We start from the raw sequence: 27,342 nt of genomic DNA on the forward strand, positions 1-27,342 counted from the left end.
TCAGGGAACTTTACCACAATCACCAAACAGTATTTCCTTTTTCCTTTTCTTCAAATTAATCGCTCATCAGAGAAAATCTAAATCAAATTGGAGAGGTAACAGTAATGGAAGAAATCGCACAGAGGCTTTGAGGTTGAAGGGTGATTCTAATTGTTAAGAGGTTTTTAAGAAGTATATATTGTTTAAAGTAATTAAGTTAACTTATCAATAGTGACCTTTGTCCTTTGGAATGGTGGCTCTAATTCATTGGTTATAAATCAAGGGTGTTTCCACATGGACGTTGTCCAAAAGGTCTTCTGTGCTCTGCTGTGGAAAGTTGGATGACTTGGGAGTTGAGCTCTAACAGAAAAGACAAATTGATTTAGGAGAGAGTCTACATTACATTTTCAATTTAACTTCTATTTTTGAAAGTGGTATGTGAAACTCAGTGAAAGCTGGCTGGAACAATCTATAAGATGAAATGCAGTTTCATTTTATTATGATTAATTCTTCAGTTATCATCATTGGCTAATTTGTGTTATAATTATATTTGAATTGGATGCTGATTTGCTTTTAAGAAAGCAAATGGAAAAGGACTAAGGAAATGTAGGAAAGTCACTTAAACGAGCCATTCATTTTTTGGCCTCATATGTGGAAAAAAGTACAAATCAACCCCTTGTGGATGTTCATATCGTGAGAAATGCACCTGTCTGCGTTACTTCCCACAGCAGCAGCACAGAGATGCACTGAAGCAGGCACAAGAAAAATGCCTTGTGAATGTATGTGAATATGTTTTATAATCAGAGCAGAAATGCTGGGTATCAGAATTTCAAAAACTGATGAATTTTTGGAAATGTATGTTTAAATTTGTGACAGTAAAGCATTGTTATTCCTTATGCCTATACTGGTACTATATTGGGAGAATAGGGTGGATGGGAAAGCTATCGAGAAGGAATCAAAGGAATAAAGATGAAGGCAGGCCATCCTTATGGAAGATGACTCATTTGAAATGATCGCCAGAAATTCTACTACCAGAGATAAAAGTGATGTACGAGGCACAGGCATATTGTCCAGAACAGTAGAAAACCATTAAATATTATTGAAAACAATGTCACTTGGGTAAAAAACCTGAACAAACCAAAACATAAAATATCCATTTGTAAGTCTTGGGGCAGAGGGAGAGGAGGAACTCCCGGAGGGAGAGAGCCTTTGCGAGAGCAGAAGGGATCCAGGTTTGGGGAAGGTTAGCCACAAGGGGGCAGAAAGTCTCCTGGAATTGGTTTCTGCTCACTGCCGCCATTTCCAGGCCTCCCCTCTTGGGGAGCAGTACTCTTTCCTGGTCTTCTGACACCTTTCCTTTCTTTTTCCTCTCTTTTCTCTTCCCTCCCAGGAACTCTAAAAAGAGACTCTTTCCCAAACCCAATCTAACCAAATCAAGCCAAATAATCTCTTCTTGTTGTTATTGATGTCTGAAGTTCCGTAGATTGAGGACAAAAATCTACAGTTCAGTATATTAAGCCAAAACAAATGCCTGGCTAGGTAACACTTGGATTGAACTCATTGACAGGAAAATGTGAAGACTATTGAATAAGAAGCATGTGTTGAGAGCCTTTTCTTTTCGAGACAGGATGGAGGGGAGGAGAGGGCAGGGAACATCCTGCATGTGTCCTGGGATGGGAAGGATGCAATGAGAGCTTCAGTCAACTTCTCAGTTCTCTGAGGATCAGCTTTGAGCTCATTCACTGCCTACAGGGTGACTGTCGTGAGTGGCCATAGACCCACACGGTAAAGACGCCTTTCAGCAGTCTCTCACAGCATCACAGTGTCTAACAATTTTGACCAGTTTTGCTGTCACCACACCTGTCTTTATTTTGAAGGAACCCCTTTTCAGAGTGAAAGCAAGTGTGCGAGTTTCTTCCTACACTGACCAAGCACACCTTCCAAATAAATGCCTCTCTAAGCTTTAGGGGGGAGCAGCAGAATGAAAGGAAAAGAAAGAAATGAGAAAAGAATAAAGAATTAGAGACGAATTAGAATCACAGAGGAGAGATAGAAGACTTTGGAAAGCCTCAGCACTTAGGCCTGTCTCCAGATATTCCAATTTAGCTGATTTGGGCAAGGCCTACTCTTTGGCTCTTCAGGTGGTTCTGTGTATCCGATCTGGCCCAGTACAGTTATTTTGCTGCTGAGGGCCCCAGGTCCCAGGGGTGACATTGCCTGCGAGTGGCCCGCTCGGCTGGTTGCACAGTGATTCCAAGATCAGCTTGGCCACTTGGCAGCCTGCCAATTATGTCACAGGGTGTAATCCAATTGCTTCAATTTTTGGTAACCTAATATTTGGCCAAGCCAAGATTCCATTTTTGAAAACTTCAAGGGTTATGGGTCTGATAAAATTTACTTGTCACGAGTACATCATATTCTCGAAATTCTTGGGTTTAATGCGACAGCTAGAATACCCAACCCTCCTACTTTTTTGAAAGTTAAAAAAAGTTTATCGATGCGTTTGACAACTGTATAAATTTCATATTTAGGAATATTCTTATCAGACTGACTGACTGACGTATAAGAAGCCCACTGAAGCAGTTTATTTTTTCAATCTTGGCTTCTGGATTGAGGTGCTTTTCTTCTTTCTTTGGATCCCATGTTTCTTTGTCACTAACGTGGAATGTTGCAAAGCCAGCAACATAGGCATAAAGGCAAATAATGCCTTTATGTGCCACAGGCAGAAACTAATTTTTTGAGGATTTTTTTTTTATATTTGAGAACTTAGTGTTCACTTGAATTAGTGTTGTCATGCCATTAATTAGAACTCAGGAGTATTTTTTAGTTAATATTTCATTTGTAACTTAAAAAGTACTTTTAGGGATTCTTTTCAGAACGTTGATAAACATTGCAAAGGTCTTTATTGCAATTTTACTAGTATTTTATTCTAGTTTTACAGATCTTGAGAGTGTTAAAATAGTTGATTAAAATCCATGGGAATACATGTCGAGTGATTTAGGCTCTTTTCGTTTGTAGCCCCGAAGTGTCTTTGTGAATGTATTTGTGCTTCAACCACAATTCTCTTCCTATTATTTTCTCATAGTGAAATCATTAGCCTGTGTTTGTGAGATTGATGTCTGTTGTTATGGAAATAAACAATGTCACATTCAGTGCTGTAGAAAGTCAGGAGGAAAACAGGCTGCAAAGAGCAACCTTTTTTAAAACTAGAAGCTGAAATTATTGTTTGTAAATTGTAAATTTGGAAGATAATTCCCACATTCTAGCTAACTTTGTCTTATACTTTTTTGGAATGTCATTAATGCAGTTCTTAGCTCATTTAAATTCAAAGTCACTATCAAGTACAATTATTTCCCAATAGCTTTTCCTAACTGCAATTTAGGAAATGTAGGAGAAGAGGACATGGAAAAAGGGTGTGTATCAAGCAAAGGATACGTGTGCTGCATTTAAGACTTAGAGACCAGTTACTGGGATATCAGTTATCAAAACAAAATAAAAAACCGAAAAACAACAACCAAACCAAACCAAACCAAAGAAATAGTTTGTTTATATTCCTATAAGTAGAAAAAAATATAAAGATATGTGGCCATTTAAGTAGCAAATACAGTTCAAGAAGACCTTCAAATGAGAATTAGCCTCAAGTACTGAGGGAAAAAAATCATTATGTTCTCACAAATAAGTATTCTTGGTTGCAGCGAAGTATGTAACTGATTTCTCTCCAGAGATGAGACATCTTGTTGGCAAAGTTATTTATAATGGAGCTAGAATTTTCCGTTTGGACTTGGGGTCTGGTAGGATGCCCAGCTCCTATTTTATTTATTTTTCCCTCTAAATTCTACCATATATGATAAGTTTTTGTCCACCCAGATTTCTTTTTCATTTATTATCTTTACATTTTGTGCTAAAATTTGTTTAATTATGAGTATTTTTAAGATATTCATTTTAACTCTTCGATTCGAGTAAAATATTAGCCTTCATAATTTTTGTTACAGCATTTGCTTGAATATACAAAATTGCTGGTAGATTGTGTTCTCTAGAAGCAGATAGTTTTATATTTATGTCATACTGTGGTGTAAACCCTAGCAGAGGTAGCCAATATAAAGGGACCTGCATATTTATCTTACATTTAAATTATGGAAAGTGAGGGTTTTATTGGAAGACATCTGTGCCTCCTATTAAGTTGGGGTTTCCATATTTTCCATTTGGGTTGCATTTTTTTGAATGAAAGAGCCAAAATTTGGTAGCAGACATTTTCGATTAGCTAGAATAAGTGATGTGTTTTATTTTGATGACTAATTGCTTTTAAGTTCTCAAGAAGAATTGGTGGTCTTCACTTTCATTAGGGTTAAGCTATATTGAAAGTTTGCACTTCTACTTTTTTAACTGCATGGATGAATAGAGTTTCCACCAGAAAATGATTGTTGGAATTAAGATTTGCAAGTGATATGAGATTGTTGAAGTTATTGTAAATCGTAGATTGAAATTGAGCTTGTTTAAATTAGATCAGAGAGGAAAAGAAGATGGTAAAGAAATAAAGATCTTTGTGAACAATGTGCTATGTCATGAGGCAGACTGAAGTGTGGTAAAATTTTGGGATTTAGATGCATTTTTTCTTTTAGAAAAAAATTTTTTAGCCACATACTCCTTCATATTTGGATGTCATCCTTGTCCTGAAAGACCTTACAGTCTGACTGGACATATGGGGGCAGGGTGATAGGCAGGAATCAGATATCATTCTAAAGTTCTGTTCTATCAATCTGTTCTGCTGACAGAACAGGACAGACAGCTCAGAAAGAAGAAATGGACAACTTTAGACAAATTGAGTGAGTTCAGCAAATTAGGTTGCTTACCAGGATGAAGGAATATTTACATATCTAGTAGACATTAAACAATGATTCCTGTTTAATTTCTATTCTAGAACGTGGTTCTCCTCAGGATTTAATTACTAAAGATATCACTGACACGTCAATTGGGGCGTATTGGACATCTGCCCCAGGAATGGTTCGTGGTTACAGGGTCTCCTGGAAATCGCTTTATGATGATGTTGAGGCTGGAGAGAAAAATCTTCCTGAAGATGCAATTCACACTGTAATACAAAATCTGCAGCCGGAGACTAAATACAAAATTTCGATATTTGCAACTTACAGCAGCGGAGAAGGAGAACCTCTGACTGGAGAAGCCATGACTGAATGTAGGTAACATCACGAGTGTGTTTGGGTGTGTGTTGGTGCTACCTAATAGCTATCAGCTCAAGTGACATGAAATTCAACCGCTTGTATTTTTTTTCTCTATGTGATAAATGAGGACTGAAAAATTAGGACCTTTAAAGAATGTGGTTTAAATTTAGGCTCATTTAATGTCTAAAAATTATGTCAAATTTTGAAATATTGACTGCCTTCCAACTACCGGTATTTGTCTCTCTCTCTTTTTTTTTTCTGATGGAATGATCAACTAGATAAGAAACTCAACTAGTAAAAAGATCAGGAGCCCTGGATACAAAGAGAATTCAGGCATATTTATAGCTGTGTGACCCTGGGCAAGCCACTTCACCTTCTTTGAGCATCAGTTTTCTACTCAGTAGAATGCAGTCTGTCAGAGTTGTCATGAAGATTAAATGGAATAACAATGTGCAAAGCACAAAGCATGGTGCCCAGCCGCTTAGAGCTGGCTGAGGAAGGGGGGTGTCTATTGAGACTGTGGTTATTATACACCCAGAACTCATCCTAGATTCTTTCCTTTATTCCTACTGTATTTGGTAAGGTTAAATCAAAAGTCCACTCAGTTTTCTGGTGGCTCAGATTTACCTTAATCTCATTAATATTCTTTTTTTTTTGGTGAATAATTTTAAATGACCTATCATCCTTTATTATCAGCTGGCTGGTGAAAGATGTGTCAACATTTCTTTTTTTTTTTTTTTTTGTATTGATATTTTAATAGTTTTTAACATTGTGAAATTTTGGGTTGTACATTTTTGTTTGTCCATCACCATATATATGTCTCCCTTCACCCCTTGTGCCCACCCCCCACCCCCATTGCCCCTGGTAACTACAATACAGTTTTTTCTGTCCATGTGTTGGTTTATATTCCACATATGAGTGAGATCATACAGTGTTTGTCTTTCTCTTTCTGGCTTATTTCACTTAACATAATACCCTCCAGGCCCATCCATGTTGTTGCAAATGGGATGGTTTTGTCTTTTTTTATGGCTGAGTAGTATTTTATGGCTGATAAGTATTTTCTTAATCCAATCATCAGTTGAGGGACACTTAGGTTGCTTCCACTTCTTGGCTATAGTGAATAATGCTGCAATGAACATAGGGGTGCATAAGCCTCTTTGGATTGTTGATTTCAGGTTCATTGGATAGATTCCCAGTAGTGGGATGGCTGGATCATAGGGCACCTCTATTTTTAATTCTTTGAGGAATCTCCGTACCGTTTTCCATAGAGGCTGCACCAGTTTGCATTCCCACCAGCTGTGTATGAGGGTTCCTGTTTCTCCACATCCTCTCCAACATTTGTTGTGTCAACATTTCTTAATTCTCTTTTCTAAAAAGGCTTTTGTTAAGCATGGGCATTTCTAAGAATTTATAGGAGAAAAGTTTATTCCTTTTGTTTTGGGAGGATTTTAGGAAAAGAGGAAAAAATGGGGGTATTCTTGCATTTCTTTTTACTAGAAAGAAGTGGAGGAATTGGATGATTTTCTGGCCAAGGAGGAGAAAGGGACGTTCCATGAGCAATTTTAGTTAATCTTTTCTTGCTCTGCTGCTGGTTTGTTGTGCTTTCCTTTGCTCTCTTTGTGGAAGGTAACGCCGTGTAGAAAGTACTTTGAGAACTCTGAGTCAGACGTGGTATTTAGTGGTGGATGAATCCTCAAGTGTGGATAACTGGGCGGAGTCACTAGGTTATGTTCTTAGAATTTCTTATAAACTTCCACAGGGACATTTTGGAAATATTTTCACGATTGCTTTCACCTGAGACTCAGAGACATGGTATGCAGACTATTGATACCATGAAAACCATGAATTGTGGCTGGAAAGCCAGCAGATGGGAAACTTTCAATTGGCTCTCCAATTTATGGCAGCTGGTTTAGCAGAGGTACAGTGGGTGTTAGAGAGCATCTAGTGAAAGTTACTAAAACATGAAAAGAACTTCCAATGCGAGTGTTACAGCATTTTATAGCATGTGGCATACCTGTCAATGAAGTGAAAAATCTTGCTTTTTACTTATGGGAAGCCAACAAGGATTTTTTTTTTTTCTCCCTAAAATGGAAAGTTTTCCATTAAAACTAGGGTGAGATATGTTGTACCTTGTTTAACTTCAATTCTTTTATTTTAAAGAGTTAATTAAAAGGCAGAAATATAATTGAGATTCTTGAAGCCTTTCAAGATATGAGTTACAACATTTGACTGTTATTAACGTATTTAAATTTGGGAATATTTTAAAGTTTGGGATCACATTCTTTTGCAAACATAGGTTTCTTTTTAGACCAATACTCATAAGATTTAAATGTCCATTTTTCTCAATTCTGAGTTGTGTGAAATTGGTCTGAGAATTTTATATCAGAGAGAGATGTCTTGTTCCACTGAATAAAAATTTAAGAGAGAGAAACAAGAAGTCAAAAAACATATTGTAGCACAACCCTTTCTAGAAAAGTGTTAGACACACATCAATTTATTCAATATTTGTGACAATTGGTAATAATAATCCAAATAGATTGTTTTATATACTATTCTTTCTCATACTATTTTCAAAACTCTATGTTAGGTCTTTGTATTTTTTGTTTAAAAATATAAATATTTTTCCTTTTAATAGTTCACTTACCTGGAGAATAGGAATAGAAAATTGGGGATTAATCTGAATAAATTTTAATATTTCCTGAAAGTAATGGACTTGGCTGAGAATTCTCTTAGTTTCTTTACCCTACAATAAAAAATTACAACTAATTTACTGTTAGTTGAAATTATACTTTTGCAGATCTCAGAAACGTAATTCATAATCATATATTGAATTTCTTCACCTATTTTATCATTCCTTATCTTTGTTCTCTATATGTAATGTATCTTTTGTTTATATGGCTGCTTTCAATGTTTTCTTTTTATTGCTAATTTTAAGAATTTGCTTGTGATGTGCCTTGGTCTAGTTTTCTTCGTGTTTCTTGTGCTTAGGGTTCATTGAGCTTCTTGGATCTGTGGGTTTATAATTAAAAAAATTTAGGCCATTATTTCGTCAAATATTTTATTTATCAACCCCCCCACTCTCTTCAGGTACTCCAATTATACATGTTTTGGTCTGCTTGAAGTTATTAGACAGCTCACTGTTGTGCTGTTCAATTTTTCAATCTTTTTTTTTTTTCTTGTGTTTCATTTTGGATAGTTTCTATTACTGTGTCATCAAGTTCACTAATCTTTTTCCTGAAATTTCTAGTCTGCTGTTAATATCCTCCTGTGCATTTTTCATCTTAGACATTGTATTTTCATCTCTAATTATCTAATTATCTCCCAAAGGTTCTATCTCCAAATACCATCACATTGGAGGTTAAGGCTTTAAGATATGAATTCTGGGGAGACATAATCATTTAGTTGGTAACATGGATCATATTTTTTTCCTCTTTGCATGCCTGGTAATTTTTACTAGATGCTAGACGTTATAAATTTTACTTTGTTGAGTGCCAGATATTTTTATATTCCTGTATATATCCTTAAGCTTTGCTCTGGGATGCAGTTAGATTACTTGGAAATAGTTTGATCTTTTTGAAGCTTGCTTTTAAGCTCTATTAGAGCTATACCAGAAAAACCTCTAATCTAGGGCTAATTTTCCCCATTATTGAGGAAATAACTTCCTGAAGACTATACATGATGTTCTGAGAATTTTGAGGTTTTCTGCTCTGGTTAGGGGGAACATTTCTGGCCCTGCATGAACTCCGAGAATTGCTCCCTCTGCTCCTGTTGGGCGGTTCTTTCCCTGGTTTTCGGTAGTTTCCTCATACATATGCACTGATTAATACTGGGTTGAAGACTCAAGGAGGACCTTTTGCAGATTTTTGGAGCTTTTTCTCTGTAACACTATCACCTCTACAGTAATCTGCTCTACAAGTTCTAGGTTCCTTGGACTCCCCAGACTTGCAAAACCATCTCCTCAGTTAAAAGAGACCACCGGGCTCCATCTGGGCTCCCACTCCCTGTATGGGCATGGGAGCTCTCTCCAAGTGATGTGCCAGGGTGATCATGAAGCTCACTTTCATTTGCTTCTCGTTTTCTCGCTTGTTAACTTCCTCTCAGGGATCACTGTCCTGTCTGCCTGATGTCCAATGTCTGAAAAATGTTGATCTCTCTCCCTATATAAATTTTTAGTTTTTTCAGGCTTTTTAGTTGTTTCAAGTGGTCCTTGCCCATTTGAACATGAAAGTTTCTCTTAGAATCAAGAAAGATTCTTTTCAGTGTTCCCTTTAGCTTAGTCTCTTCCTATAGAAAATGCTTATGACCTTTGAATGCTAAGATTATTGAACTGAATGAAATGATCGTGCTTATAAACTCTAATTATCTATGAGAAAAAGGATGTGATGGCTATTTGTGGATGTTTGGTGACCTGTTTCTGATATAGTTATTAATAATTGTGAAATATTAGTAAAATATAATTTAATAAATAGTATTGACTATATAATCAAACACTTTTTACATATAGTGCTTCCTAAAAGACTCAGTGTTTACCAATTTATCTTTAGAGCCCTTGAGACATTTTTATGCGTTAGAGCTTCCTGTTCTTCCTTTGTGTTCATAGTCTTACATATTTGTGGCAATCACAAAGAATAGTGTTAACTACAGTCACTCTGGCTAGTCATTTATGGATTGTACTTTTTTCTGAAAAGACCTAAGTAATATTTCTGACCCTGCATTCATGACTTTTAGTATTCCCCACAGCGTGATTGCTACAGGAATTCTTTACAGATGGAAATATAATAAAAATTCTAAAAGCTCATCTCCGGAAATGGATGTTTTCTTTACTAAAGTCTCTGGAATGCAAATAGGAAATCCTTGCAATATGAACTTCCATTTTTTAGTTATTGGCCAGATAAAGAGAAAACATCTCACTGTGATCTCGCCAAGATGAGGCTCACATGCCATCATGAACTGATGAGAGCTCACAGTGCCAGGCAAGAGAGCGATGCTTAAGAACCACAGATGGCTTCTTTTCACGTAAATGGGGAGGTGGACGTATACATTTTCTTTGAACATGGTATATATTATAATCTTCCTTTTATCTTACAGTATCCCAAGATTCAAAAACCTTGAAAGTGGATGAAGAAACAGAAAACACAATGAGAGTTACCTGGAAACCAGCCCCTGGGAAAGTCATCAACTACCGTGTTGTATATCGCCCCCGTGGGGGAGGGAGACAAATGGTCGCTAAAGTGCCACCCTCAGTCACCTCAACAGTGTTAAAGAGACTTCAACCCCAGACCACATATGACATCACAGTTCTCCCAGTTTATAAGACAGGAGAAGGAAAGCTTAGGCAAGGATCAGGAACAACAGGTATAAAGTAATAATAATTTTTTTTGGAAAGCGTGTAATATTTTAAAGGAAGATTTTAATACATCTACTTCATTTGTAAATGTCTAAAACTGATTCTGTAGTACATTAAATTGTAATAATTAGATAGGATGCCTAATTAGCATATTAATTTTACCAATTTAGTTCCTGGTAAAATGATTCTACATATTAATGCTAATGCTAATCTAATCTTCTGAATTGTGAGAATTATTTACACTTCCAGTTGGGTAGCACTCTGTTATTACGATTTTTATTGGGTATTATATCTTGTGCTGACTTAACCCTTTTCATAAATATGCATTTTGAAGTGTTACATTTGTGATGATTCCCATGTATGTCACATAGACATTTCTAATTTGATTTATTATTGTAGAGGCTAATTAGAAACCTCAAAGCCTAGTCTTATGGATAATATTTCAAAATCTTATTATCTTTACAGCTTCTCGATTTAAGTCACCCAGAAACCTCAAAACATCTGACCCTACCATGTCAAGCTTCCGAGTGACTTGGGAGCCTGCCCCTGGGGAAGTCAAGGGCTATAAGGTCACATTCCACCCTTCGGGGGATGACAGAAGACTGGGAGAGTTAGTGGTGGGACCATACGACAACACAGTTGTTTTGGAGGAGCTTAGGTAGGAATGAACTATATTCAATTTGTATTAAATGATTGAATAACTGATGCAAATTGGAGGGCCTTCCACGTATGTGTCTGTTTGCCAGCAGAGTATTTAAAATCAGCTGATGTTGCTTTCTTATTCTTGGTGCTGCTGAGGTTGAGGTTATTTAGAGGCTCGAATTTTGGCCTGAGCAGAATTTTTTGTAATGTTTTAATGATTTTTGTTATTAAGTGATCAGGAATGATGTTTTTTCAATAACACCCTGTTTTTAAAAAAATAACATCTATATTACACAATTTCACCAAAAACGGCTTGTCCCCAGCCAGCCCTGTGGGAATGTGGGAGTTCCTGTACTTTCTGGACCCCATGGCTGGGCCCATCTCACACTGAGATGCCGTGGTGAGTCCTCTTCCGGAGAGTGCCGTGGGAGAGAGAAGGCAGGACCTTGTGCTTGGTGCCAGCCAGCAGGGTCGGGAAGGTTGGGCGGATTAAAGGTCTCGCTTCAGGCTGTGTGGCGGAAAACAAGAAAGTTTGAATTTGAACAGCACCCGACATTCATTACAGTAAAAAGAATGGACTACTGTGCATTGCCTTTTGGAAAGTTTGTTTGTTTAAACCATTTATTCGGCATTATTGAAATCTATATAAATGCTCACTATTTTCTTTTACCAGAATAGGGAGAATGAAATTTAGTGAGCCTACTGTGTGCCAGGCATTGTGCTAGGTGCTTCATGTTACCTTGCAAGTTACAACATTTAAATTATTTTCTTAAAGCCTGTTGCTTAGAAGCATTAAGAGTCAAGTCTGATCTGTCCCTGACCTGCTCAGTGGCGTTGCGGGGGGAGTCACGTCTGGTAGAAAGACAGGACGGAGACCGGTGCTGTGAGCCCCAGTGTTCTCTAGAAGCCTTGCCGACTGGTTTCCCCTGACACCTCACACCGTCAGCTCAAAGTAGAATGTAATGGAAAGTCCTTTTCTTCTCTTGCAATGTTATGCATTGTAACCTCCTCTGAGTGAAAGTTTGTAAATTGAGATGAATATCTTTAACAAAGCAAAAAATGCTACCCCTTGAGCTAATTATACATACAGACTATATATTTTAACATTTCAGGGCAGGTACCACCTATAAGGTAAATGTTTTTGGCATGTTTGATGGAGGAGAAAGTTCACCACTTGTTGGACAAGAAATGACAACCCTTTCTGACACAACTGTGATGCCGATTTTATCCTCTGGTAAGAAACTGAGTTACGTTCCCCTAGGAAAGCTCAATATTATGAAATGATTTTAAATGTGAATTGTTCCGTTAATCATACAGTGAAAAGCAACTATAAAAATTTTACACTAAAATTTATTTAAATAATTTACATATTTAAAAATTTCTTCATACATCCCCCTGAGCATGCTTTTGAGAACATTCTTCTAAGGCTTTTCTTGTCAGCATTGCATCAGTTACATAGTATTGTATTCTTCAAAGACGAATTTTTACGATGGGTAATGTACATTTTCTCTCTTTTTAATGAGTACAGTGCAGTTTTACTTTGTGAAAGTTGTTGCAGAAATGGATTATTTGGGCTGAGCAAGCAGAGTTGAGTTACAATAATAGATGGGCAGCCATGGCTTGGGAAGCATGATGGTAACATACCCCCTTCGGATTTCTTTGCTCCTGCCATGATGACAGCTTTGAGGTACATGAAGCTAGTCTTGGACATTCTTAGAAGTGGAAGTGGTGGATAGAATTTACTTCTAAATATTTTCCATCATTAGCTAAAAAAGAGTAGATCTGGACAGAGCAGGAGCAGCTTGCAAAGGCTTAGGTGCTTGGAGTAGCATTTGGGTCTCCTCAGTCCTGATGTCAGGGACAGTACGTGAGTGACACCTTGGAAGTGTGTGAGCATCGCTTACTTTTTCTCAATGAAATTTTTTTTTTTTGTAATGTAAAGATCAGATACTAACATGGCAAGAAGTTAGAAAATTCATAGCTGGTAACATAAGCTCCTGGAAGAGAGAGCGTTGGAAACTATGGATGTGGATAAAATGTGTGAAAATGTCACATCTTACTGTTTTGCATTAATGTTCCATTGTTTTTCCTGTGATGATATTAACCGACTTATGTTTTTATTTTGTAGCTTGTGCACTGAGGAGGTTGGGTTCTTCTCTCTTTCAAAGCTCCCTAGCTGCGTATCAGTGTTTGTGCTTCTTGTCTCTACAGCTCTCAATTTGTATATTTCTTGGCATACTTTTTCTAAATTGTCTTCCTTCTCTCTTGATTTTTTAAATGTGCAGACTTCACCATTTGTATTTACCTGATTGTTATGCATAATAGATGATAAAGTTAAGTAGTTAATAACTAAATAATATAATAGCTATCAGATTTTAAGGCAGTATATCTTTACTTCAGAAAGATCTAATTTGAAGAGTCATGTTTCTTATCTTTCATAATATATGTAATAGTCACCTGGGAGCTTAATTATTTTAAAAGATATTTTTGGCTCACTAAAACATTTTCTACCTTATTATCAGTTCATCTCATACTTGTCTGCTAATGACCATTAAATATTACAGAAAAATGCAACATCTAATCTTTAGATCACATTAAAATTTTATCAAAACTATTAATGCCTTATAGTTAAATGGCTGTATGTTCTCACTTAGTTATTTCAGCTTTTGGGTTTGTGAGCCCATCCAAATTTACAGTGATGGTTTAATTTAAGTCTCCAGGGTCTGTGACTGTGGCCGGGAAATAGAGTCAAAGGTGAAGGAGAGATTTGCCATTGAAATAATCATTGGAGGACTTGATGATTCTTATGACTGTTATTTGAGGTTGATAAATCCTCTGGATGTATTTTCAGAGTCTTGAACTCCAAACACCAAACTAAGCTACAGAACTGAAACAGTTAGGCCACGCTGAGCATCCGGGGGTGGCAGAGGCGTGGCGAGGAAGTAACCGTGCTAAGAATTTGCTACTTGCTCTGACCTGTCTTACGATTGCCATGTCAGGGATGGAGTGTCTCACCAGAGCCGAAGCAGACATTGTGTTGCTGGTGGATGGATCATGGAGCATCGGCCGGGCAAATTTTAGAACCGTGAGGAGTTTCATTTCTCGTATTGTGGAAGTCTTTGAGATTGGCCCTAAAAGAGTACAAATTGGTAGGTTTGACAATATTGAAGACATTTAGACATTTTCATTATGCTCTTTTATATATGCTAATGCAAATGGTGTTATTTTAGCCCTTGCTCAGTATAGTGGGGACCCCAGGACAGAGTGGCAGTTAAATGCTCACAAAGACAAGCAGAGCTTGTTGCAAGCGGTGGCCAACTTACCATACAAAGGAGGCAACACTCTCACAGGTGAGTAAGGATGGTCTGGTGCGCTCTTAATCTTGCTTTTGGTCAAAGCTGTGGCTGAATAATGATGTCACTGGTTCTTTTTTCAATATCCCACTAGGCATGGCTTTGAATTTCATTCGCCAACAGAGCTTTAAGACTCAAGCTGGCATGAGGCCTCGGGCTCGAAAAATTGGTGTTCTCATCACTGATGGAAAATCACAAGATGATGTTGAAGCACCTTCAAAGAAACTCAAGGATGAAGGCGTGGAGCTGTTTGCTGTTGGTAAGCGCTGACAAGGCTAGCAATGCCCTTGGGGTTACAAAAACTGAGGATATTTTTATAGTTAAAAATATTTTCTGAAGCATGAAAAAACAAACAAACACATGTTCCCTATCATATAGTTTGTCAAATGATGTGTCAGGAAGTTAGTTAATTTTCTTCTTTTCTCCTTGTAAAGAGACAAAACTGCATGGCTTCTTGGAATAAAGTAATGGATCAAGAGGACAAATGTACTATTAATAGGATTCTGGAAAATTCCTGTTTGGTTTTCCACAGCACCATGTTTATTTTTGATATCTATTATTTTACTTTCCAGAAAAAACACTGAAGAGACACTTTTTAGTGGGAAATTGGTCCTAGAAACATGTAATAGAAGCTAATTTAGAATACCTTCAGTTTATATTATTTTTTATTTGTTTCTGTTTTATAACTACAGGTAATCATTTTATTTTTGAGGAAAATCGCATGTATGTTCTAGTTAACAGTGAATATATAAGGATAGCCCAGAAAATATTTGCTTCATTCCATTAATTTTTTTCCTGAGAAATGCTTTTCGTTTGTATATATCCATTTTTGTCAAGGTATTAAAAATGCTGATGAAGTTGAGTTAAAGATGATTGCAACGGATCCCGATGATACCCACGCATACAACGTGGCAGATTTCGAGTCCCTCTCCAGGATTGTGGATGACCTCACCATTAACTTGTGTAACAGTGTCAAAGGGCCAGGTAAGGTGAGCCCAGGGTTCCTCACCCTCAGCACTGTGGATATTTTAGGGCAGATAAATCTGTTTTGGATGGGGGGAAGGGTCTCTTTTGTGCATTGCGAGATGTTTAGCAGCATCCCTGGGCTCTGCGCTCTGGATGCCCGTAGCATTCCCTGAATTGTGACAACTAAAAATTTCTTCACGTGTTGACAAATGTCCGCCGGGAAGAATACTGCCCTCAACTGAGAATGATTGGTTTTAGTCTCTGATTTTTTTTCTGATTTGTTTTTGATGGCACTGAACTAGAAATGACTTTTAGCTTTTTTGAGGATACATGTAGTTTATATGTGCCTGCACACCACACACACACACACACACACACACACACACACACACGTACGTATATATAAATGGGAGTAGAGAGGAGAGAAAAAGAGATGCTTTCTTTTCTGGTATATATCTATTCTCTTGTAAATATCTATATAATTACTAAGTTGCTATTAAATGGTTGTTCCCAGACTTTTGTTTTCTAAAGTATGTTACCTTTTTTTTTTTTTTATTAGGAATGGAAGAGGGGTCGTATATCTGATTTGCTTTGCCTCAACTATAGATGATCAAACTTTATACTTCACATTTATAATGCCTAAATATAAAGAGAAATTACAATTTTAGAGTTTGGACCTTTAGAAATGCTGTAATCTCTATCAGTGAAAAAAACTGAGATTTAGAGAAGTTAAATTACTTACTCAGGGTCAAATGGTTAAAGATATTTTTGGAGGTCTTTGAGAAAAAGTAGCTATGGATAAGGAATTAAGATTTAGAAATAAAATTATAGACCTGAGTTTGCAGTGACAATGGGTGGTGCAAAATGGTTACTATCTGTATAAATCACAGGACAAAACATGGTAAGCACCAAAATTGAAAGTTTTTGGAAAATTAATGACAAAAGTTATGGTCCTTATTATATGATAAAAATTTCTTTTAAGTGCACATAGATGATGGTAAAGTTCTTTTATGAATTTATTTTGGTTTTGGAAAAGTTGGAAAGAGTTTAACAAATAATGTGGTAGAAATGGTTCACATGCTTTGGGTCCTGGGGGTACGTTTATTTGACTGTTCCTTCTTGAGTTTTTCTCTCCAAACTTTTGTAGATTTTCTTTTTGGATTTTGAACAACAGACTGACCTTTTCCCTGGAGAATAGACCAGCCAGGAAGCCAAAATTTGTAGGCTTCTGGCTCTGAAATAGCTGAGAGAGTTGTCCTTTTATTTAGTTGGAGAGAACTTTGAGTGGGGATGAAAACGTCTTTTATCTGTTTTCCTTTATTTTTTTTTATCAATTATGTAATAGTTTCATTCATTCTAGTTTCCAGACAGTAAAATTGCTTGATAATTTTGTAGGTTTGATTATGGCCCAAGTACAATAAAGGTTAGGGTACTAAGAATGGAAATGCTTTTCCCAGCTTTGGCTTACAAAGAAAGTGGAAAGCATGTATATGAGAGTGATTTACCTTGCTCATGGAGTCATTGGATTAATTCTCTTTAAATTATTATTTGGGACATTTTTCTGATGGTCATATGGAGCTTTAATATTTCTATTTTCATTGATGTTTATTCCAAATATTGTTCTGTATGAATCATTTCACCTACACCTACCAACAGAGAGCACAGTCACAGGCAATAAGATATTCCCAAATTTTAAAAGATGTAGTTGTTTTTCCTCTCTCTTTAGTAAGACAGTGGTTAGCTTCTCTTACACTGAACTAGGTCCTGTAGGGGAACTAAACATGAATAAGAAACCAATTCTGTCCCCACAGAGCACAACCTATAGTTAAGGAGATAAGGCATAAATATAAATAATCAAAATGATAATGAGGGCAGTGAACTTGGGTGGTGCCGATAGTGATAGAGACAGTGGAATTGTCAGGACCCAGATCCTTGTTTATTGATTATACGTACAAGGTTAGAGAGAGGAGAATGTATCCAAAGGTGGTTCAGAGGTTTTTGAGTCTAGGTGACTGATAAACTGGTGGTGCCATAAGAAGAGTGGGATCAAGTTTTAATGAAAGACAATGAGCTCAGGCTTGAATCTTTGAGACTAAAGAACACTTTGCGTACCCATTCAGGGAGGTCTTATGGGCAGTGGCCACCATACTGATTTATTGTAGCTACTTAGTATGTGAAAGGATGTGGGTATAAGCTTGAAACATGGAGAGTAATACTGTTTCAACATAATTTCAAATTTCATCACCTTGCTATGATAATGGAAAAGTTGTCTGTACTTTATTTCCACATGTAGGTGACTTGGAAGCACCTTCTAACCTAGTTATTTCTGAGCGAACTCATCGCTCTCTTAGAGTGAGCTGGACACCTCCTTCTGACAGTGTGGACAGATATAAGGTGGAATACTACCCAGTTTCTGGTGGGAAACGTCAAGAAGTGAGTAGACAACACCTACACCCTCTCCTTCCTGATACCGAGTTTGGGTCCTCCTCATTAGGGCTCTGAGAAATATGTTGCATGTGGAGCAAGAATGATGTGGAGATGGGCGGAACTGAGTCAACAGTGGTACTTTCTTTTCCTTGCTAGGCAAGCACTTCCATTTGGGCTTAATGAAAGGGAAAGAGCTTTGCTTAAATTCATATCAATATGATTTTTAATTAAAATTTAATTGGAGAATGCTTGATTTATTCATGAGTTTATACAAGATTTGGAAAGGAACATTGAAGATGATCTAGTTTTACCCACTCATTTCACAAATAAGGAAACAACTGGGAGAGTAAGTTATATGAATTGTCCAAGACCTCGTTGTAGTTTCCAAAAACAAAAGACAATGGCCTCATTGAAATACAGTTTCTAAGCTCATTGCAGTTAACTACTTTGTAATTATAGTAGAAAAGAGGGAAGTGACTATAATATGTTATTATTTTTTAATTTTTCTCCTAGTTTTACGTGAGCCGACTAGAAAGGAGCACAGTCCTGAGAGATCTGCAGCCTGACACCGAGTATGTTGTGAATGTGTACTCTGTGGTGGAGGATGAGTACAGCGAGCCTCTGAAGGGCGCAGAAAAAACCTGTAAGTCAGATGAAAAAAACACCTTCGCATTGTTCTGTTTTTAAGATAAAGAGATGACAGCTCATGTGGGACTTTTGTCAGCCTTCCAAATCCTTCCTGTACTCAATATCCATTTAACAAATATTTTCCAAGTGCATTCTGCTACTCAGTGGTTGTCTGCTCTTCCTGGCTGCTCCTGCCATCATGGGCCCCACTGGTGGAATGGGAGGTCATGGCCATAGATAACTTAGAGGGAAAAGTACCTTTCACAGAATCATTCACTTCTTAAGGAAAGAGACTATGTGGGGAGCGGAACTAAGCTAGGAAGAGGAGCTGTGCAGAGATAACCTATTTCACTTCTGCAGATGGTCAGATCTTCCTGCTGGCAATGAGATCTCTCCTTTTTTTTTTTTTTTTTTTTTTTAGCCTTTGGCCTTTACTAGAGAAGCTCTAATGGCTTTGACTTTGAGTAAAGCTTTTGGGAGAGATGTTCCTTGTTCTTACTCCTGGTAGGGTTTCTGAGGCTGTATGAAAATAGTCTATCCTTCTCCCATATTCGTGGCTGGTCTCCAAGGGCAAGGGAGGCCCCTTATAAGAGGAGGGAGTGGGCATCACTCTCTCCAAGGCAAGAACTAACTCTACTTACTGCTCAGTTCCTTAGGTCTTTATCTCTTCTCATATTTCTCTTCATATTAGACCATAGGAGGTGGGAAATACTGTATTTCATAATGAGTAGGATTAATCTGATAATTCCTTAAAACTGTAAACTTAATCTTTGGACAAAAAATAAAAAGCTATATGGGTGTTAAGTGAAGAAGGGACAGTAAACCTTTTACTCTGCCTCATTGCCTTGTCTTCAAAAAGCCCATAAATGCCCTAAGTTATCAATGTATGGCACTCTCATTAAAATTTTTTTAAAAGAAAGAAAATAAAATACTGTGTTGGTTATTTGTGTATGAAATTCTGTGATTGAAGAATGAAACTAGTCAACTTAGACATATTCCAGAAAAAGAGATTGAAATCTCAGGAAGTTGGTATCGATTTTGGCTTCCATGTGGACTCACTGGAGTCCATTTGAAATTTAAACATTTTTCCTCTATGAAATAGTTGTAACATGCAGTCCTGAGTATGGGGTGGCAATGAGCAATGAGATTGTATTTTGGAGGGAAAGGAAGGGATTATATTAACTTATCAATTTCTCACAGCCATCCGTTCTCTATTTAGCATATACAAATACCAATAATTAAGTAGGAAACCACAATTAAAAAATGAGTAGAATGATAGGAATTAGACTGATATCTCCTTTTACTTTCCAACAGTGCCAGTCCCTGTGGTCAGCCTTAATATTTATGACGTTGGCCCAACCACCATGCGTGTGCAATGGCAGCCAGTGGGAGGGGCTACTGGCTACTCCTTGTCATACGAACCCGTCAACGCCACAGAACCAACACAACCCAAAGAGGTGGGAGGTGTTTGTTTCTTTATCATAAGCTGGGTCCTCCTGCGACTTTACAGATTTAGAATCCCCATTAAGCTGCAGTTACTTATGAACTCATTTATAGCTTTACACACAAAACAGAAAAATAGAAAATTAGAATTGTGGCCTGTGATACATTTTAGAAAACATTGGCATGAAAAAGGAAATACAATTCAGAGAAATGAAGAATAAAAGTTGTGTTATAATCTGGTGATTACAAAGAGGCTGTAACTGGTCATCCCCAGTGAGTGGAAATGCTTGATTTGAATGTCTTATTTCCCCTCTGAATGTCCACATGCAGATGCGCGTGGGGCCGACAGTGAGCGACGTGCAGCTGCCTGACCTCTTCCCCAACACCGAATATGCGGTCACGGTGCAGGCTGCCCTGCATGACCTCACTAGTGAGCCTGTTACTGCTCGGAAAGTCACCTGTAAGAACATTGCTAGTTTTCCTTCTTTCCTTATTCTTGTAAACATCATGTTCATTAGGGTTTTTCTGTCACTCAATGATGCTAACAATAATTTGATAATTTGTGCATAAATTACAGGGTTATTACTTATGGCAGTCAAATTTGAAAATTAAGATTAATTCTAGACTTATGTCAGCATCTTAAATTGATTCTAGGATTTACATTTTTTTTTTCACATTTAACATGCCTGATATTGAGGTGTACCTTCAGTCAGTAGTGTCTTACAGTTGCTCTTGGCCGGGGAGCAGTCAGAACATAAAATAATGGTACGTCTTGGAATTGATGTTGTAGATCCATGAAATATGGTATATAGCATTGGTGGGAAGGGAATGTTGGGTGAGTGTAGTTTGGGGGGAAGATATTAGGTTTAAGATCAAGATGTTCTAAGTTCTTGTTGAAGTAGAAACTCTATGGCATGTATAAATAAGTCTGTCTCAATTAATTGAATTAATCAATTAACTCAATCCAAAAACAGATTGATCATTTCTTACTCCAGTCACTGTGCTAAGTGTTGGGAATGCATCAGTAAACAAAGCAGCACAGAGCACATGGACTTCTTTGTGGTTTGCACCTCACTTGTGTATGTTGATCAGCTTCTTTTGTGTTTCTGGTTTGTCTCACTAACATTTAGATGCTATTTCTTTGAAAATGACAATGATTGCTCTTAGGACCCTTGCCTTACCTAGGTGGTAGTTTTGTTTCATACTTGTTGAGGTAGATATGCTGGGATAGATGACTTGGCTTAAATTCGGTGAGTTTCAGTCCACTTTTCTATGGAAATTAAGAAGTTGGAAGGAACCTTCAAGAAGGAAAGGGGACTGAGACAGAAGCATGATGGGGCAGAAAAGAGAAAGAGCCCCTGCAGGGCAGGGCAGGGTAAATTCATTGACAACAAATAACCATCTTTTATACATTAGACCTTGTGTGGAGCTGGTGGTTTTGTGGAAATGGGGTAGTGGCAGATGGAAAGGGTGGGGAACCAGCCAGAGATGGAGACATGTGTTCTGAGAGTGCTGGGAGAGAAGATCCAAAAGTCACAGTGGGATAAAAGACAAATGGGGTCATGGATTTGGATATGGGGCTGTACCACGACACTGGAGGGTGGGATGGCGCAGAGAGATACAGAGACGAAAACACTGTAGGGATGGAGGTGCAGAAACATGGAGGTGGAGAGAGAAATTTAGGAAGAAAGATGTACAGAGTTGAAATGCAAGACAAAGGAAATTGATCAAATGAGCAGCTACAAAGAGTGAGATATGTCTCAGATCACAAAAGAAAATCTCTTCGTTAGTTATCCTTTTTCCCATTCTTTTTAAGGTGAAGCTTTGTTTGACTTGGTAAAAATTTATCGTTTGGGTTTTCTTCTAACCATTTAGGCTTCTGTGGATTTGCCTATAAGCTTATTGGATGCCTAATTTTTGCTCATCTTCATTCTTCACTGTTGTAACCATTTGTTTTTCTCTCACATTCTTAAGGGAGCATAACTCTTTTGATTTTGTCTTCTATCTTAATTGATTTAAATATCTAATAAAGAAACATGATCTGTACATTTATGGTGAATTATATTTATTATAGCTGAGCAGCAAGTAAGAACTTATTTAAATAGAGTGGAAAAAGGTTAACATATAAATGAGAAGTTAGATTTGTAATAAAAATTTAAATTTATCCTATTTTTGAAAAGCCTTCTTAAGAATTCAGCTCTACGTGATACAATCATAGTACTTTTATCATCATCACCATTTTTTTGGTTATTTTGCTGCGCACCTTTAAGTTTGCTCCGAACCACTTCTTGAGAGCTTGTTTGGATGCTTTAGAGCTTTGTGGTTGAGAACCTCATCTGAACCTAATTTCTCATGCATCTCCAGTGCCTTTACCCAGACCTCAAGATCTGAAACTCAGAGATGTGACTCACAGCACCATGAATGTCTTTTGGGAACCTGTGCCTGGAAAAGTGCGTAAATACATTGTTCGATACAAAACACCAGAAGAGGACGTCAAAGAGGTAGGTTGGAGGTTAGAATGGATTTGGAAATATTTGTTTTCCTAGTAGGTTTATCAAAAGAACCTAAACAAGTATAGATGACAGCATGTTTTGAATACTTATCTCTTTATTAATATAGTGTTGAAAACTTGTTATATTAATAAAGCAATTTTTGAGTATCAATAATCTATTGGACTGTCTTGATTTAGTTTAGAAATGTTTTGCTATGTGATATTAATCTCAGAAACATCATCTCTTAGTAGATAAAGTTATAGAATCTAGATGGTATTTCCGTCTCGTTCAGATGCTATACTTATATGGCATTCTGCATTTTATGAATTACTAAAAAATGTCATAATAATGTTTCTAATAATAAAAGCTAGCAAGGGGATGCAGGAAAGAAAGGGGGTGTTTGTCATATAATAGGAAGATAGAACAGTTCAGCAGGACAGAGAGAAAAGATCAATTTGTTGTTAGAGGAGTATCCCTTTAGCAGTGGGCATTTTTTGAGATGATATTGGGGCAGAAAGCTATTTCCATGACAACCTGATTCAAAGTGGGAGCAAACTAGGGGGCTTCTCCAGCAAATGGGTTTCAAACTTGTGTATGCTTGGTGGAGGGGCATTAATGTCAGAATCTCAGAGGCAATAGCAATAGATATAGACATAGCATAGATAGAAATACTTTCTCTAAGCACTCAATTACTGACTGTGCTGGTCATTTGGATTATACAAAAGCTAATTTATACGTGTGCACACGTTCATTTCATTCTGGGTTTCGATTTCAAAGAGATACAGTGACCAGTGGGTCTCACAGGGTTCTTGTGCAAAGCAAATAAGATAATGCCCCGGAGAACACTCCTGAAGAAATAGGCAGTGATACGAAGGGAGGCAGGTGAAAATGACCAGGTTGTTTGAATCTGTAGGGAGTCATTATTTACTGAACAACAGTGGCAGATAAGCTCTAGTACACTCATTTTTTCCACTTTGGAAACATTTAAACTGTCTCCAGTTCCTGGACTCGTGTACAAATTGGGAAACATCTTTTTTTGTACCATAATTCTTATGGTCTTGTGCTGAGAGATATAGTAAACAACAGAGAGATATCAAAGTAAGTGCTTTGTAAAAGTCATTCCACTGCTCTATTACAGGTAGAGGTGGACAGGTCCCGGACCAGTGCCCCTCTCAGAGACCTCGTCTCACAGACCTTGTACACTGTCAGCGTTTCTGCGGTGTATGACGAGGGGGAGTCTCCCCCAGTGGCTGCTCAAGAAACTACCCGTGAGTCATGACCACCCTTTATTGATAATTGGGAAACAGCACCACGTGCATGTGTAACGGAAGTTATTGTGGCATTTTGTTTCTTAATGCTATTTTTGCCAGTATTTAATAATCTTTGGATTCATAGATTGTTTTTCACTTATTTTCTTCCTGTATTCTACCTTTATGTCCATTCCTTTCCTGATAATTTATACCCTACTATTATTCTATCAGCCACTGTCACTAATTCACCTTCCAGATACTTAACTGGTGTGTGTGTGGGGGGTGGGGTGGGGGGGGTGGGGAGAAAGTATATTCTTGATGTATGTTGAACATTTTCTCTGCAAAAGTTGCATTAGTTATCAAAAATTTTTTGAGATCTTATTATATGTAATGTGCTATCAGGGGTAACAAAATATAAGCATCTTTGCCCTCAATAGTTGATGATTTCAATGTGGAGATAAAAAAAATGAATGAACAATGCATGGGATTGTGTAAGGAAGGTGGGTAAGTGGCACTCAGATTGTGTCCTGTGGGATTACCTAGGAAGGGAGACTTTCTCGGTGGAAAGGTCTAGGCCCCTCCTTCCCTGCCCCATTCTGCTGCCATTTCGAAGAATGTCTGTTTCTCTCCCTCTAATGGTACTGCCGTAGTATTTAACCCAATTACTATTGCCTGTGGGTCTTTTTTTACTATCTGTTCTACTTTCCCCTTGCTCCCTCCTAATGGAGACAGAGACATTTATTTTGTTCAACTTTGTATCTGTAGTGCTTGGCACAGTGCTCAGCACATAATTCCCTAATTGTATAGTGATTAAGAAACTGAGGCGTAGAGCCAGCAGTGTTCCGAAGAAATATAATGGGAGCCACATATGTAATTCAGAATTTTCTAGTAGTCACATCAAAAAAGGTAAAAAGAGATGGATGAAATTAATTTTAATAATATGTTTTATTCAACCCAATATATCCAACATATTATCATTTTAATATGTATCGGTATAATAATTATTAATGAGATATTTCACGTTATGTTTTTATAATAATTCTTTGAAATCCAGTGTGTATTAATTTTGCACTTAAAGGATATCTCAATTTGGACTAGCCATATTTCCAGTAGTCAATAGCTCCACGGGGCTAGTGGTCCCATAGTGGACAGCATAGGTCTAGAGAATTTAATGACTTACCCCGCCCTGCCCAGTAAACTAGTGGTAGGATCAGTGGTGTAGTCTGGAACTTTTACTTCCTATTCAGCAACTGCCTCACCAGAGGCTCAAAAGCTTCTCCTTTAGTGCCCAGCTGTCTACAGATGATTAGGGCATCTTGTCAAATGTCACAGCCTGCTCCTTAACATCAGGCAGTATCCACTTCTGCTCTTTTCTTTCTATGTGATATCTCTTAGCAATTTCAGTTGCCTTCTTGGCATCAGTTCCTAGTGGTAAGGGCTAGTGGCTAGAGATGAAAATTGATGCATATGAGTAGACTGACAGCTTCGTATAAACATAGCAGGTATAGTAAAGAGAAACAGAAGTTAGGAAACAAGACTGGTGACAGCAGGTGATTTAGTGTACTAAATTAATACTTTCAATGTATGTTTTTAGTGCTTAAGATTTCCTAATAACTTTTACATACATCCAAAGTGCATCCTGAGCAACTGGTTTCTCTTGCGGGTGTGCTTATGGAAGTGGTACCATTGTCTTTATCTCAATGGGCCTTTTCATTGTAATTGTTGGAAACAAATTTTTAATGACTTTGGGTTTTGTGTGGTTGGCTTGGGTTACCAGGAGATAGAGAAATAATTGACAATGAAAGCTCAAGACTGGTGGCAGACCTTCCAAATTGCTTGTGCTGCAAACTAACTAGAGAGCCTGATCCATGGAGGGACTTTTAATTGGGATTCTAGCAGTCACCAGCACTCCAGAGTTATTCCTATCTCTGGATAGAGTCAGTGCAGTCTGCTTCACATTGTGTTTAAGATTAGTGATCTCTAGGAAAAGCTAATGCGTGGATTACTTAGATCATAACATTTCATGGACCATGAAGGTCCATGCATTCTCTGATGTCATATGCCAGAGTTTGTGCTTATGTGTATTGCTGTGTGAAAGAGTCCGTGGTTTTCCTTAGATTCTCAAAATGTTTCAGATGCAAAATGATTAAGAACCACTGAGTTAGAAGAGTATTACTAAACAGTACCTTTAAAAAAATCACCATTTTAATAGGGTATAAATTGTAACCTATTATATCCATACAATGCTTGCAGTTTTTGGAGCTTTCTCTTATATTGATCTTTCAAATGAACTGAATTGGTAAGATATTTGGTTCTGAGCAATGTTTTCAGCCAGTTTTTACATGTCGATTAAAATAAAACAAGGCAGTGTTGTTATATCAAATTAAGTTTGTAGATCACATTCTCAAACTCAGGGCTGCTTTTTCTCACAATAGGCATTGTGCCAGCACCAACAAACCTGAAGATCACCGAAGTCTCACCGGAGAGTTTCAGAGGCACTTGGGATCATGGAGCGTCAGATGTGTCCCTCTACAGAATAACCTGGGCACCTTCTGGAAGCTCTGATAAGATGGAGGTAGTGTTAACTCTGTCTTTTTCTTCTTTTATCTTTTTAGATCCTATTTTATTATAGAGAATCTTGTTTGAAATATGTATTACCCCTGGTGCCAGAAAAGTATCCTTTCCTGCTAGTGACATTTGAGCTCATGGCCTGCATCAAAGCAGGAAGACCATCTGGCTAAATGATGTCGACACACTGCCATTGGTGTATGCTATACGTGGTGGCTTAATTTTGTGTGGGTTTGTTTTTTTCTCCCTTTTTCCCTAAGACCATCTTAAATGGAGATGAAAATACTTTGGTGTTTGAAAACCTGAACCCGAACACTCTCTATGAAGTTTCTGTTACTGCCATTTATCCGGATGAGTCAGAAAGTGATGATCTGATTGGCAGTGAGCGCACACGTAGGTGTTCAGCTTTCAAATAGGACATTGTTAATTTAAAATTAATTTAAAAAATGGAGCTATAGCTGTATTAGTAATATTCCCCCAATTCTGTTTTTTTTAGTGCGTTTGATACCCTTAACAACACAAGGTAAGAATTTAATTTGCATTGTTGTATGAATGACCAAATAATGAATGAATGAATGAATGAATGAAAAATACCACAAAATCCATTGCAAACAGTCCTTCTGCTTTTAAATTGTAAGGTTGATTGGGTTGATTGGGACCTCTTTTAAACAGATCTTTCTTGAAAAACTTTGCTTTGCTACTATTTGTTAAGGAGTCATTTAAGATTCATTGACCATCATTTATCACAGAGTCAGATTTAGTTCTACACCTAGAGTCTACAGTTCTGTTATTTCCTTGGGAAGGACGCATGCCTAGGGGAGGCGTTGTTCTGTGTGCTTACTCTGTTTCTCAACACTCTTCTTTCAGCTCCAAAAAGTGGCCCACGAAACCTGCAGGTGTACAATGCGACATCCTACAGCTTGACTGTCAAGTGGGATTCTGCTAGTGGTCGTGTGCAGAAATACAGGATCTCGTACCAGCCTTCCACAGGGGAAGGCAGTGAGCAGATGGTAATTTGTTTTGGAAAAAAGTATAACTTGGACAATTTCTACCTTTCTTCCTGAAATGCCT

The 27,342-nt window shown here is 37.5% G+C and overlaps 1 protein-coding gene across 2 annotated transcripts in view; it reads left to right on the forward strand.

The window, feature by feature from the left end:
* The window catches only part of COL12A1 (collagen type XII alpha 1 chain), a 108,833-nt gene that overhangs the window by 29,801 nt on the left and 51,690 nt on the right, over positions 1–27,342 (forward strand). For both annotated transcript variants that reach the window (XM_058566765.1, XM_058566764.1), the window contains exons 14-31: positions 4,898–5,170; positions 10,245–10,511; positions 10,969–11,161; positions 12,258–12,379; positions 14,145–14,294; positions 14,376–14,495; positions 14,593–14,757; positions 15,336–15,482; positions 17,758–17,897; positions 18,405–18,534; positions 19,833–19,975; positions 20,292–20,421; positions 22,326–22,462; positions 23,592–23,721; positions 26,139–26,278; positions 26,532–26,664; positions 26,768–26,794; positions 27,139–27,281. In XM_058566765.1, coding sequence (XP_058422748.1) covers positions 4,898–5,170; positions 10,245–10,511; positions 10,969–11,161; positions 12,258–12,379; positions 14,145–14,294; positions 14,376–14,495; positions 14,593–14,757; positions 15,336–15,482; positions 17,758–17,897; positions 18,405–18,534; positions 19,833–19,975; positions 20,292–20,421; positions 22,326–22,462; positions 23,592–23,721; positions 26,139–26,278; positions 26,532–26,664; positions 26,768–26,794; positions 27,139–27,281 — 2,690 coding nt within the window. The remainder of the gene's footprint in view (positions 1–4,897; positions 5,171–10,244; positions 10,512–10,968; positions 11,162–12,257; positions 12,380–14,144; positions 14,295–14,375; positions 14,496–14,592; positions 14,758–15,335; positions 15,483–17,757; positions 17,898–18,404; positions 18,535–19,832; positions 19,976–20,291; positions 20,422–22,325; positions 22,463–23,591; positions 23,722–26,138; positions 26,279–26,531; positions 26,665–26,767; positions 26,795–27,138; positions 27,282–27,342) is intronic.

This window comes from Diceros bicornis, chromosome 23 (genome assembly GCF_020826845.1).
Source record: "Diceros bicornis minor isolate mBicDic1 chromosome 23, mDicBic1.mat.cur, whole genome shotgun sequence".
Classification (NCBI taxonomy): Eukaryota; Metazoa; Chordata; class Mammalia; order Perissodactyla; family Rhinocerotidae; genus Diceros; species Diceros bicornis.